The sequence below is a fragment of the Phlebotomus papatasi genome, chromosome 1 (assembly GCF_024763615.1).
Source record: "Phlebotomus papatasi isolate M1 chromosome 1, Ppap_2.1, whole genome shotgun sequence".
In the NCBI taxonomy this organism is placed as follows: domain Eukaryota; kingdom Metazoa; phylum Arthropoda; class Insecta; order Diptera; family Psychodidae; genus Phlebotomus; species Phlebotomus papatasi.
Window position 1 is genome coordinate 9,322,098 of NC_077222.1, and position 15,809 is coordinate 9,337,906.

Here is a 15,809-nt window from a genome sequence, read left to right on the forward strand (position 1 = left end):
CTGGGGAATTTCAATGGAAGAGAAAAGAAGACGGGGAAGTGTGCGAAGATTTGAGAAATTTTCAATGTAGTGTGTGATGTTGCTGAGTGCGGACGAACTTTTTTGGGTTTTGACATAGCCAGCTGTGAAAAGTATTAATATTATTCGAAAAATTTGTGAAAATACCCAATAACAAGTGAAAATAATCATGCAGAGCTATTGGAATTTTCCAATTGATCCAGTATTTCAGTGAAGAACTTTACGATAATTTTCTTTGCTCGAAAACAAAAGAAAAAATAAAAGAAAAATCTTGAAAATTTGGTGTAAATCCCACATTGGTCAGATCATTTTTTCATCATCAACTTTGGGGGGAGACAATGTGTGTGCGATTCTAACCTCATTCTTAGAAAGTGTGCTCAAAGTGTTATTTAGAACAATTTCTCTTCGGCGCGTGAGAGAGAGATAGCAGATAACTGTAAAAAAAAATTTCTACACACTGTGTATATTATTTTAGTTTATTTGCTCAACAAGTGTGGATATAAAATACATTTCTTTTTTCTAATTAATCTAATAATTACCAATCTGCTACAAAACCACTTATCTCTTCGTCTTGCATTTTCTTTTCTCCCTCTACCTATCTTTTTTTTTTCGTTTGAACCTACGGACAGTAAAAAGTTTACAAATAAATAAAAAAACTAAAAACTTGAAAAAATAAATTTTAATCAAGGAGTGGACAAATAGTGATTACCAAACTGGATATAGCACAGTTTTCTCGGATCAAAGTCAAAATGCCACAGCCAAATTGTCAATCTATACGATATTGCTGTAAGTATTTCTATTTCTTTCAACCTAGATAAATTTTTTGTCCTCTTAGGGCAGCCTCCCCCTTCCTCTCCCCCGCGCCCTCATCTGCCTAAATGAAGAAGTACACACGGAAATATATGTTACTGGGGGGATCTTGGGTGCTCCACATTGTATTACTTCTGTGCCTACAATGTAGAACTCTCTCTCGCTCTCATTTTTGGCTGACTTATGGATAAAAGGAGTGCGAGGAAGAGATGGGAATAGGCTTGTGCTAGAGAGAGATAGATAGGGGATTCCTGGGTTTTTGAGAACCTTCTGACCGTCACATACATTATCAGTTTTTTTCATGCGATAATCAAGTGTGTGAACTTCTTATCTAGTTGGACAATTTAGCTCCCATACCAATTCCACAAAATTTTCAAAGGTTCTCTCTCTAACTCCGAAGACAAAAAAAATCTTCAATGGGATTTCTTTTGAGAAAATACACTCATGGGGACCCCTACTCTACTCCTCCTGGAGCAATTTCTTTGGAGAGAAGTACGAAAAATTTCTTCTTTGCCAGAGACATAGGCCAACATATCAATGGGTGAAGGAGAGAAAGAAGATGTTGGGTTGATTGAGAAGAAGAAAACGGGGCTATTCGCGTGTATATGAGCAAGATGCCAATATATTGCTGGCACAGTTCCTCCTGTACTAGAAAATAGGCAGCAGGTGAAAGTTTCTTCGACGACAAAATAATATTAAAATATGTATTAATTTCTTTCTATTTATCGATGATGTTCTGCGCTGTTTGCCCATTTCTAGTTGCCACACATTCCACTGTCCACACCAAGGTACCCAATATCAGGGGAGTAGGGGGGGGACCCATACAAAATGAAGAAATAGAGAAAAGATGGTCAACTTTGTTAAAGATACGATAAAAAGGTTTTCTTTCAAATATGCAACTTCTGAAATGTAGTCATTAAACTACGAGGAAATAGAGAGAGAGAGAGAAGTGTCTCATATTTTGCATTTTCTTTCATTTCCAATTTATATGTCTCTTCTTTTCGATGAATTTTTTGAGACAGAAACTATATACATAAGTTGTGGCTGCGCGTGTCAATTGGAAATTCATGTTTAAAGAGAAAGAAAAGTCGAGAAAGAAATTTTGTATAGGTCTTAAGAAATTCATTGAAGATTCTTCAATGAATTTCTTTTTTCTTCAATTCCAAACTCTTTCCCATGCCAAAAAGGTATAGAAGAAGAAGAAGCAAGACAGAAGAGAAAAAAGTGCGATTAAGGATAGAAAATTTCTCTTCATTAAATATTCCAAGAGAGTGAAGAAGTACTGAGAGAGCAAAAATTTTCGTACTCTTAACGGAGAACAATTGAACTATCAAATGAGCTAGATTAGGGCCTATGTAGTTCCGGATAAATTCCAGGAAATCACATCCTTAGCCAAATCCTAAAGGATGATTGGCTGAAGATTTTGACGGTACGCATTTGGGGTGCTAGAACGAGATGACTCTACCAAACACTCCCAAGTTATAGGACAATTGGCACTTACTCTACTATTATTAATATTATTGGGTTATGATTTCTGTGCTCACACAAGAGATAATCAACAAGAAGAAAATCTTGTCCCGCTTCTCACTTCTTTCTTTTTTTTTCTGCTCCATCCATCTTCTCCATGAGAGAGATCTTATAGAAGAGAGACTTGTCTTTTGACTGTGTGCAACTACTATGTAAGGCATTCTTTACATTTCTACTTGTTGCTGGTCTGTTTGTAATTTCTATCTTAGCCTGAGCGCAATTTCACTCGTGTGTTATCTTCATCTGCAGCTCTTGGGCCTCCTCACCATATTGGCCCCCTCGTCCCGCTAGCCCCCGCCGAACAAAACGAGCCAATTTATTTTGCTTCGCACAGAAGAAGAAATCTTTTCTCCGTCCTCCATGTATTTGATATACATATATGTATATTTTCTTTCATATTATGGGCAAAAATCCACAAGAAGTGAGAATGCTTCAATGGTGGAGAGGGCATAAGATGTATGAAGTAAAAAAAAAAAACGGTCCAAGAGTCGAAGAAAGAGCCAAAGATGCAATAACGCAAGAAAAAGCTACCAAATCATTTTCGTCTTTATTTGGGATGGGAAAAGAACGTCAAAGAAGGACGATGTATTGAACCAAAGGGACAGATGAATCTCGAACAAGGAGCAGAAGATGCTTGGGAAAGGGAATGGAGAAGAAGAATCCCTCTCATGATGGTTTTTGCCAAATGAAACAGGGGAGGACCAAGAAAGAAAGTTTTGGAGAGGAGATGAGAACAGAGATTCAGGAAATTGAATAGAAAGACGCAACTGTATGAGTACGATTGCGCACCTTTTCACTTAGAACGGCACAAGTGTTTGCGAAGAAATTATCTTGATATGAAGTTTAGAGTAGGTTTCCACATTATGAATCCATGTGAGATAGGTGATAACCTCATGTGATAGGTAGAATCTAGTTTCGGTAACAAGTGCACAGTTAGGGATAGGTTCTCTACTCAGGTATTGCCAGATGTATTCATTAAACCTCAACTGATCTAAACTATTTAAGTTATAAACAGTGTATAGTGTAGAGGTGTGCAAGAACCGTTTGAAACCAAACAAACGTCAAATGAAACTTGGACGTCAATGGTCAAAACGTTAACTGAACAAACTTATTTTGACGTTTATTCGGTTTCAACGGTTCTTGCACACCTCTGGTATAGTGTATCATCCTAAAATATTCCTGTTGCGCACTATGCGCATGCTGGTATAAGTCTAGTTATAAAGTGGTTTGCGGTACTAAAGATAAAAGGGTGTCTCAATTAAGGGCAGAATCGCATTGACAGTAAAATGCTCACTGTATTTCGTTAATTTACGCATTTTCATTGCAATTGTTACGCAAATTCTCGATTATCGTATTACCTTATCTCATTCTCGGTGGCACTAGGTGAAAATAATATAAGAACATTGAGGAAATAAAACGAAAATACGATAAACGGTGAGCAATAATTATCGTATTTTCGTTTTACTTCTTCAATTTTCTTCTATTATTTTCACCTAGTGCCACCGAATAAGAGATAAGGTAATACGGTAATCGAGAATTTGCGTAAAAATTGCAATGAAAATGCGGAAATTAACGAAATACGGTGAGGCTACGGCGAGCATTTTGTTGTCAATGTGATGCTGCCCTAAAATTCATAACGACTACTTAGGTACGAAATTATTAATCGTTCTATATAACAAAAAGAGTTACTGTAAGAACAAAATCGATCGAGGACTTAGAAACTACGCACAGTTGTATGACAGGTGGTGATGACAAAACAAGGTTGCTCTTGCTAAGGGTATGTTGACGTATTCATAGCTGAGGATTAACCGACTATCGACGTTCTACTGAGAGCGTACCATCGTAGGGGACATTAATGCTCTTCTTAAAATCTTATGCTCATCTCCAACTCAGAGGGCTAACCCTAGGGACAAGGTAAACTGTGTACCCAAGCCTCTTGATCTGTAATAACCTTCCCGATTTGAGAACTCTCTGCGTTTGATGTTTTTTTCCTGTACCAATTCGAAGATAAATCGGAGAGACCTAAAAATCCGTTGGAAGTTCGAATGTTTAAACCAGAGGTGTGCAAAAACCGTTGAAACCGAATTAACGTCAAAATAAGTTTGTTATAGTAGCGTTTTGTCCATTGACCTATATGTTTCATTTGGCGTTTATTCGGTTTCAACGGTTCTTGCACGTCTCTGGTTTAAACCGACGGACGGGTTACACAAAACTGAACAAGTTCATGAAAAGAATATTTATTTTACTGAAACAGCAACTCGAACGTTGTGCCATCCTGAAATTCCACAAAACTTTATAAAAATTCGTTTTTTGCAGCAAAAGTTTACACTGTTGTTTATATTCGTTGACGATTGAAGTGTCAAGAATACCGAAATTCTAAATGACATAACAATCACCGCTATGGAAGCGAGTACGTGAATTTGCACTTTAGGCTTCCGGTAGATTTTCGAATAGGTTTAGCTTGGCTTTGGATTGATTTTATCACTTTGAAAGGTTATTTTACTGAACACAGCCAATCAGTCTTTGTGGATTCAAAATAACGCAAGGGACTTTACCCAGCAAAACTTCGATCTGCAATTCTGCACTTTTGAAATTTTAACGTTTCTTGTCATTCAACCGGATACTTCGTGTGGCTTCGGGATTGTCGTGCGACTTCGTGAGCATCGCGAATTTCTTTCGCGTTTTCTAAGCATTTTCTTCCCCTTCGTATTTTCTATTATGGCTGATTTAATAATATTGTATTATAACATTATAATAATATTGTAAAAAAAAGAGAGTATTCACGTAAAATTTTTGAATAAAAATTGAATTTTAAATAAATTGAAATACATATTTTTATGTAGTTAAAATAATGTTTAGAAACATTAGAAAGGGTAGAAGAAATGTAGAAATCATCTAAATATTCTAAAGAAATTCTGCCGATAATTTTAAAATTTTCTATAGAAATTCTGCAGAAAATTCTGCAGAATTTTCATACAACGATCGGATCCACCTTAGAACAAAATTCTGCAGAAATTCTGCTGATTTTTCGGCAGTTAGTAATTCAAATCTGACGAATTTCTGCAGAATTCTGCAGAATTTGCCGGGTGGGTATCTGCGGAAATGATTCAGATTCTTTCTTTCAAAGCAGTTTTTCAAATTCCAAGATACTCAGAACTGACAATGCTACTAAAAAACTAATTTATTAATTAGAAGTTTAATGAAGAATATAAGATGATCCCTATTCAAAGTTTCCATGGTAAGGTCCTTCAGGAGACGACTGATAATCCAAAAGATAAACATAATTTTAGAAAACAGATTTATCAAACAATTTACAGGAAAAGTTGGGATCTGTAGTAATGTGTACGCAAAAATGTAAGATTTTAAATGGTTTTACGTTCAGATTAACTCAGAATTCTGATGATATTTTTGATATGAAAAGAAAGGGAATGTGAAAAGATAGCCGAAAACTAAAACTTTCAGAATTTAAAAGTACTTTCACTTTTACCAAATAAGTCTGACTTATTTCTTATTCATACTACGTCAAGCCTTATTGAAATTCGTGTTTTATTCGTCGATTGAAATAAAGCAAAAGATAACTTAAAATTTATAAAAGTGGTTATGGGGCCTTTGTTAATGTCCCGCTCAAACTTAAAGAAAAGCCAATAAAATGCAAAAATGCTAGGATTGCTGTTTAATCGATATTGGGAAGATAATTTAGTTCAACTCTTTCTCATTAAATCTTTTTACCTGTTACGTGATTAACGTACTTTTGTTCATTTCTTTTTTACCTTAACAGTGGCATAGATCCGAAATTTATGTACGGGAGAGAAAGAATTTTAAAAGTTATTATCGTTGTAATACAATGAAATTTCTCAATTTTATAATAAACATTTTTTTTCAGCGATTTTTAAAGTTTTTTCTAGATTCTATTTTCTGAGGTTTATCCCTGTGGCTTAACTGTTTTAATTTCTTAAAAGACTAAATATTTGGGAAAACGTTATTTTGAGATTGGACTTTTAAACAAAATCCCTAATTAGCGAATAAGTTGCCTTATTGAACTATGGTTTTGAAATGATCTCACAAAAAGCGTAATAGAATTCTTAAAGAAGTAATGAAACCTCTTAAATAAAACAACTAATTTAAGGAATTGACGAATAAGTTGTACTTCAATACACACAATATTGAATTGAGAATTGTGAAAAATTAGTTACCAAGAAAATAATTTTTTATTTACTTTTTTAAAATGTAAACAAATTGATTTTGAATGCAACCGACACAAAAGCTGTGCATCGACACCATATAGACACCACTGTATCTTACTGATTGTATTACTGCACTAGTGTGTATCCTGCTTTCTAGCACACTGGTTTTTCTATTTAAAATTTAGCATACTATACCTCCCTGTTTTTGTCTTATCCTAATTTTAACCGTGATATCACATAAATTAAGAAAAACCGAAGAGGTGTATAGTATACAAAAATTTAAATAGAAAAATATGAGTGTTAGAAAGGGTCTACAATAGGAGAGTTGTACGATCAGTAAGATATTATTCTTCATTAACCCATTCCTTACCATGGTATTATACATCATACGCAAATTGAGTGATTTTAGATAATTTATACCTGGGCAATTATTATCCGAATAGCTGTCGGAAATAGATTTTTAGTAACTTTAGTTCTTCAATTACTTTGGAAATATAGTCCGACAGAGAAGAAAATACATCTTGTTATTGTTTTCTTGCTTCGCGGAAGGTCATGCAAAATTTTTGCTCAAAATGGCGAGCGAAAAATTTGACATCCCGTCGAATATGTTAAAATTGGCCTCTTTCCTCTTTCCGGATTTGGATTCTAATTGAAAATTTGTTTTCTCGGATAGTTACTCTATCTAAAGCAATAGAGTTTGTAACGAATTAATGCACAGAATTTAAATTCCGTGACCGTTAAGATGTGTGTTGGACAGGGGCTGTTGGAAAGTAATCTCAAAATATGAACATTCTATCTCAAGTATTCCTGGTACATTGACTGAATGGGTTATTGTTTTCTAAACTTTCTCAGTCAGATGATTCTAGCAATTTTCCATGGATGCCAACTGTGTTTCTTGCAGTTTTCGAGAAGTTTCCATGCCTGTCAATTTTGAACGCAGTGAGAAAGTGAGAGAAGGCGGCAAGATAAAACACTCGCTATCTTTTTGTTTTCTTTTTCTTTTTGTTTCTAAACAAAATTGCTTTTTGTTTAGAAACAAGTCTAGGAATTTGAACCATTCGAGAACTAGGTTAACTGCTTTAGGGTAAGACGAGACCAAATCGACTCAACTACTGGTTTTGAAGCCTGAATTTTTATGCATTATTGAATTCTTTGGCAGGACCACTGGCCTTTATTCTTGGTTAATTCTACTATCTGATTTTCGCTAGATATATCTAGCTTTCTGTGACACTTTCATCTTTATTCTTTGTATTATAATATAAGAAAAATGTATCTGAATTCATTTAGCTAGTACAGAGGGTTAACACTAAATAAGATATAAGGGAAAAGCACCTCGGATCGGAATGTTAAGAGACATGCCCGATATTTAGTTGAAAATATAAGCCTCAAAATACTATTTGGTATTTTTGTGTATACTAATCGGTATATTAGTGATCCATTTAACTATATCTGTACATTTGAATTTTACATATTTATAATAACTTAATAAAAAATAGGTGTAATTACAACTATGTATCCTGTACCTCGGATCGTCACGAATTTAATCAGGTGTCTCACAGAAAATTGGTTTTATAAATTAAATCTGGGTTATTGCAGTGCATTATTATGAGAGTTAAATGGTAAAAAGTAGCTAACAATTTTTAAAAATTCATTTGAATTGGTGCAACAATATGGTAATAACCTGACGATCCGAGGAACACTGCCGATCGCTGGTTCTCTTCCCTTACGAGTAATCATATGATTTCAAGCCTATTATCGGTTTTATACCAATGTTTTTTGAGAATACGTAAAAAAATTCAGGTGCCGTTCTAAGTGAAAACGCGCGAACTGATATTTTGGTTGTCAAGAGTTTCCCGCGTTTTTTTTTTTCAACTCTTGGTCCAAAACAGTGGTAGCCCGAAGAGAGCCAAAAAGGAGAGGAGGTGGAGAAAAAAACCTTTTACCATATTTTTACAATTTAATCGAACACACTTCACCATAAAATGGTATATTTTATACATATATTGATATACAATGGGAGTTAGTATTGTAAAGTACGTCCGCGACTGTTGAATGGCAAAAAGTAGGGCAACTGATGAACACCCAAGCAAAGAGAGTCTCAGAGCCCAGACACAGAGTGGAGATTGAAGTTTTTTCGGACGGATAAGACACAAGGGAGAGAAAGAGAAAGATTACAGAAAAAAAGTGCCACACAATGAAGAAGAAAATAACAAGAGAGTGAAAGAAAGAGGTGGAAGAAGAAAAAATCGCCAAGAATTCTTCTCACTTTGCTTCAATTTCACCCAAAAAATTGGTCAGGAGAGAGCCACAAAGAGGAGACATATGACTCCCGGATATTAATGGGTTGTGTTGTATTATGGTGAAAATTCTCAATGAGAGGAGAATCTTTTAATGGGACTCCTAATGCTTTTTGCTACCTGGAACCTGGGACCCCTAATTGGGCAATTAATAGTAAGGTCGACACTGACTCTCACTCCTCCCTTCGATACGGTAGTCATCCACGTGTTGGCCACTTAAGGCAGTGTCAGATGACGACAGATTTTCAAATTATGCATATTTAGCTAGTTTCGTAGCGATCAAGTTCCGTAGTGGTCGAAAATCTATGTCAAATATTTTTGGGGCATCTGATAGAAATCTACCTCAGTCCATCAGAATGTTACTGTCCCACATTTCGTGGTCGACCACAACAACCAAATGCAAATAAAGAGTTGAGATTTTTACTCATCTTCCTCTTCATCTTCTTTGGCTGTTTTTCTTTATTTTTTTTTTTATTATTATTTCTTGTTTAAGACACTCTTCTTTTTCTTATTCCGTTCTTTCTCTCTCTCTTGCACCATCTTCTGCTGGCGCTTCACGCATACAATGGCATTTTCATATTTTATTTATTGTTGTTGCCATCGTGTCTCCGGGTTCTGATCTAAATTCACACTTACCAACTTTTCACGATGCTTCTTTCTTCAGAGTTTTCCCTTCGGATTGTGTTGCACATTAAAATCACACTCAGTTGGATGTGAAATTATTTTACACTGTAAACACTCATTTTTCTACACACCGTTAAAGTGTCTCATGTAGAAAATTCTATAACTACATACATAGCACAAGAGACTCATCTTCACACAACATATGTTTTCTCTATATGCTAAGTCATTTCGATGCTCTCTTCTCTAAATGAGAATTTTGTGGAACATTTTGTTAAATGCTTGACCCAAAAACTCATTTCAACGACGCCTTTCTTAGGTGTTTGTCTGATTAGAATTGGAACTTAGAAAATTGGTAACGTCTCAGAGAGACTCTATCAGTCAGGGGGACAAGTGTATTTGCATAATGAGAAATGTTGGCAAAAAAAGTTATTGACGGCAAAGACTATTTGATTATGTCTACCTTAACTCTTAACCTTGTTTACGATAACCAAGAATCCATCATCTGGAATAAAATTAGGGTAGTGTTACATGGACTTCAGATCAAAGGTTTATCGGGTTTATTGATTTGACTTAGGCTTTATTTAAGTCAATTAATCTATTTAGAAAAATGTCTGTAATTGCTTGTTATTCGGAACTTCAATATCATCGATAACAGTAATAAACCCTTAGTCCGATAACCGCTTTACCCCTATGGCAACATTAAACACGACATGAAGTCGCGAATTCTTTAATTATGATATGATATCATAGGCTACGGTCAGAATCCAGAAAGAACTAAAATTCCTAAAGCCAAATTCCGATATTCTTAAAAATGTCATAGCTACTCCCATAATAATAAAAATTAAAAAAAAATTGCACCTGCACTCTATATAATATCATCATTTTCGGGATTTTGACAATTCAGAGTTCTGGTTTCCGAAAACCTCTTGAAAAGTCCCTGTACCCTTATTGCCAAGGATCTAAGAGTCAAGATTAAAGCTTCATAAATTATCACGTTACTTCAAAAATGCGTTTACAAAATATTGATCAAATACTTTCATTGTGCTAGAATATTAAAAAACTACAAATTTATTAAGGGTTATGGCTACTCTGAAAAAATGTTTTGTTAAACGAACAAATGGATTTTGTTGAAATTTTGTTAAAAGGATGTTATTTACCAATTTAACAAAACTTTTTCTTGTATTTTACATGGAAAAAACACCCTTTTGACAAACTTTTAACAAGATCCAGTTGGCCACCGATTTGGCAAAACTTTTCCATATTCTGTATGGAAGAACATCCTTTTTACAAACTTGTCTTGTTAATTTAACAAAACATTTTTTTCAGAGTACTTATTCCACTACCTTATTTTTGCAACATACCGTAGTGTCATTTAGAAGTGTCATTAGAAGGACGAAGTGGGGCACCTTTGATGACCATGTCACATATAAGAATACAGTAGACTCTCTCAAATTCGGGCATTTCGGACCAAAATGTCACCCGAATTAGAGAGAAATTCGGGAGACAAATTTTTTGAAATGCAACGATTTTTTATTCATCTGCATACACATATTGAGTTCACATACTCATATTTATGATGAATTTCATGAAAACCACTTAATAATGAAAAAACACATCAGAACTAAGACAAATCATGACAAATTTGAGTGTATTTGCTTCATTTGAATCAAACTTGAAAATGTCAACAAACTTTTTTCAAATTTAACTGCTGCACGAATTAAAAACTAGCTTGATTTTATAAGAGCCGAATTAGCGAGAGTCTACTGTAATATTAAGATTTATACTTTCTGAACTGCGAGAATATCAAAAAAAAAAAGATGGCAAGTGTTTTTATGTTGCCTCTCTCTCGCGTTTTGCTCGAAAACTGATCGAATCACAGTTGGCACGCATGGAAAATTGCTCGAATTTCCTGTAATACGATTCAGAAAACAATTACTACGAACAATAATATCTTACTTATCATTTTACTCCACTAGAGTGTACTCTTTCTTACATACGTGATTTTCCATTTGAAATTTTGCATACTATACACCTCTTATTCCGTTTTTTTTCATACTCTTAGTATTAATCTTATATGTAATACCACGGTGAATTAAACTGCTTTTGAAATATGGATTTTTTTCTCCTATTTTTTAATGGAACTGAGCATTTTTGTTATGAAATTAAGCTTTACAATTGGTTCATAGTACTAAATTCTAGCATAGTAAAATCCAGTTCTATTTGAAACGAAAAAAAGAAATTACAAAGGTACCTTACTTCGAAGATGCCTCACACCACCTAATTATTAATACTTTCTGAACTACGAGAATGTCAAAAAAGATTGCAAGTATTTGATTTTGCCTCTGACTAGCACTTTTCAACCCCAAACACTGCCGTACAAAGTTGGCAGACATGGAAACTACTCGAAAAGTGCACGAAACACAGTTGGCACTCAAGTGCTAGAATATTAAAAAATACAAATTTATTAAGGGTGATGGTTTATGTGGTTAATCATAACACTACCGTATTATTGAAATTGACCGTAGTGTGATATATAAGATTAATATAAATATTAATTCTTTGTGAATTGCGAGATTGCCAAAATAAGTTGCAAATGTTTGATTTGGCAAAGTCGGCAATGGAAACTACTCGAAAACTGCACGAAACACAGTTGGCACGCATGTAAAATTGCTCGAATTGCTTTTCCGATGGTTCAGATAACAATTCATACGGAAAGCAATATCTTCCTGATTATTTTACGAATGGGCACCTTTTGTGACGCACGTATTTTTTCATTAGAAATTTAGTATTTTTGTACACCCTCCCCCCTTACGTCTTTTCTTAATATTAATATACAAATCTTACATGTAACAATACGGTGAAATAGATAAGATAGATTATTAGAACTTATCATTCTTATTATCTCAAACATTCTTCTAGCTTAATATTGACACTTATTTTTTAACTGGCGATATTAAAAACAAACTATTTTGAAATAGAATTTTATGTTGCTTGTTATTAAGCAAATTAAGATTTTCAGTAATTGGTATATTCGTCTGTGACGGACGGATTGGACGGATTCTTATTCCAAAATAAAATAATTTTTATTGAAATGTATTCACTGCTTTTTTACCAATTGTCTTACGCAAAGCATGTTGCATTAGACTAGTGGAACACATTATGCAAAAGATAATTCATAAAAAGTGGTAAATAAAAAAAAACAAAACACTGTATTTTGAAGTGATTACCCGACCTTCGGTGTCGATTCCTCCTACGCTCCTCTTAATTAAGCAGAAGATAGCTTTACTAGTCGGCTAGTCGGCTTTACTAGATAGCTTTATCAAGTCTAATTCGGAACTTTGAGATTTCCTAACAGTATGAGATCGAAAAAGGAAAAAACAACGAAGAAATACTCTTAAAATATAAAATCTTGTACTTCTTCATGATTTTCTTTCTCTTTCTGACCATCTGAAAAAGTGAGAAAATTTCTAAATTCCAAATTAGACATAATTACGAATTACTCCATCTTACCCTACAGCTACATGTTTTATAAACTAAAATCGAGAAACTTAAGCAGTCTTCAGGCTAGAGGTTTAACCCAGCTCCTGAAGATCTCAAGATTCCAAGCAACAAGGAATTTTACTGATTTTTTAGAATCTAATGAATCTTTTACCCCCAAAAACCAATTCCTTGTCAAAATTTTCCAAAAGCCATATATCTAAGCCTTATGTCTGAAGCTTGTATAAACCTCGATCTTACATATGAATCTCTGAAATTTTTATACAACCTGCAAGTGCAGAAAAATTCTAAATGAAATAGAATCTCTATGTACTTACAAGATTGGTTTTTTTATTTTTTTTTTAAATGGAAAACTTGATAAATCAAAATAAAAACATGCCTAAGATCTGAGATTAAGAAAACTTAAAAAAATAATATATCCAGAACTTAGTTGTATAATTTACTTACAGAATTTTGGCAGAACTATTTTAGCTTTGTTATTTTGAAATTTTCTGCATTTTCCTACTGCTTACAAAAATTTCACAATTTTAAATAAATAGACTTTTAAACCTCTTATCAGTAAATGGGAATTAGTCTTTACCAACTAAAAGAATTAATGCTTTTTAAAGATTTATTTCAGAATTGAGATTATAAATTTTATCATTTATTTTTTTGAGTCTTTTAATTTAGTGCAATGATTCTTTTTCACCAAACAGCATTGAAAAAATCAGCCTGAAAGACCTTGGTTTAAGAACCCTATCTAAACTTTTTACATTCTAATAAAATTTTTGTTCTATTCAAGTCTAAGGTTTAGTCACGTCTTGGAACTTGTATAATTTTTAAAATATCTTTTTACAGAAATTTTGAACTTGTATTTATTTTCATATCTGTTTTTTATACCGTTATACGGTTTTTAGACTAGAAGTTTAACCCAGTACCCGATTGTCTCGAAATCCTGAAAAAAAAAACAATTTTAGATGTTTTCAGAAAACTAAATGGAAAATGTACCTTCCTTGAAAAAAATCTTGCCTGAAAAGGAACTAGAAAAGTTAAGCCATATGGCTAGAATTTAGTTGTGAAACCTATATTACACCCTTCAATGTTTTATCGGTTTTATCATTGATTTTTAAAATCCAGGATTAAATTATTATTCATGAAATATCTTCAATTGGGATTAATCCTTTACAAAGAGAGGATTCAAGCTAAATTAAATCTTCAGTAACAAATATTGATTATTATTGAATGAAATTTCATAACGGGGAAGATTCTTTTAGAGGAATTTTGACTTAAGATAGAATACAGTCAATAAATCCATCAGATTCATAAAAGTCAATGATTATCCTGACGGTTTCGAATTTGAGATGCTTCAGGAGCAAGTTTAAATCTTTATTCTAAAACCATTATTAGACCTGTGGATTAGTTACGCTATGAATAACTTCAATTTTAAGACCAATAAATTATTATTAAACCCGAAACACGAAATCATCTTTGAGCTTAATTTGAAGTCTACGGTTCATAAGTCGAAAGTTTTCTAAAAATTTAGTCTCTCATGAAATTAATGAAGCTATTATTGTCTATTAAACATACAATATAAAGAAGTCACCTGAACGTGAAATTACCTGTAATGGTTAAAGTTTATCTATTAAGAAAAATGATAAATCCTTAAACTTTTCATTTTAACTCTTGTATTCTTATTTCTTTAACACAATAATATGGTTTATCAAATATAAAAATTTTGAGTAGAAAATAATGAATGGTGAGATGTGAAGTAACTCTGCCATATTTTTTTTCCACGAAAAACTTTTAAATATTGTAAATTAAAGCTCCCAGAACCGCCTAGAAATTTCATTAGGGGAAAGTACTGTCCCTTCAAACGTTAATGCCTTCGAATAATGTGAATTTATTTTACTTTTCCTAAGAGACTTGCACATAATTATCACATAATTATCAATAATTGATAATAAACTAACTAATATTTAATTAAAGTGTGTAATTATTTTAGGAAAACTAAAATTCACATTATTCGAAGGCATGAACGTTCAAAGGGAGAGTACTTTCCCCTAGTAATTTTCTTAATCGTCAATTCTTTTACTGTATGAGCATAAAACTCTACAAAATGCTCGAATTTGTCATTAAATAGAAAATATCATAATATGATTTAATTGAACCAAAACTGTTTACAAAACTATTTAGGGGAGACCGAGGCAGAATTAGTCAGTAAATGAAAATTTTCTTTGCCTATAATTTGTGAAAAATATTTTTGAATTAAACTGATAAGTATTTCAATTAATAGGGTGGAAGTTTACTGTGAATAAATAGTAGTTTGTTCATATTCTTTTCAATTTCCAGGGAAAACTATAACGTCCCACTGACTTTCTAATTTCACTCCTGATTAATTCTACCCGCTGTGTTCTAAATAGATTAAAAAGATTAGTATAGAAAGAGCTCTTAAGGGATCAACACCTATAAGATCGAATTAGATTAGATTAGATTTCAGTTTATTTCATGCCTTTTAGATCTACAGATTCCTTCTTAAGACTATATTTGATACATTTTTTTTTAATCTTAGATTTTCAGTTGTGACCTTCCCTTACAAACAGATGAAAAGCTTACAGTGTTTCCCTAATTAGTTTTTTTTTAAGTTTTTTAACATGTAAGGGAAGAGCACCAGCGATCGGCAGTGTTCCTCGGATCGTCAAGTTAATAACAGATTGTTGCTCCAAATTAAATGATTTTTAAAAAATTATTAGCTAATTTTTACCATTTAACTCTCACAAGAATACAGTGCATTAGCTCAGATTTAATTTATAAAACCAATTTTCCCTGAGACACCTGATTAAATTCCTGACGATCCGAGGTACAGAGTGCAAGT

At 33.2% G+C, this 15,809-nt stretch overlaps 1 protein-coding gene across 1 annotated transcript in view; it reads left to right on the forward strand.

Moving 5' to 3' along the window:
* The window catches only part of LOC129798711 (modifier of mdg4), a 27,699-nt gene continuing 11,890 nt past the window's right edge, over window positions 1-15,809 (forward strand). Inside the window, exon 1 of the mRNA XM_055842004.1 lies at window positions 1-804. Within this exon, the coding sequence (XP_055697979.1) occupies window positions 768-804 (37 nt within the window). The 5' untranslated portion in view covers window positions 1-767. The remainder of the gene's footprint in view (window positions 805-15,809) is intronic.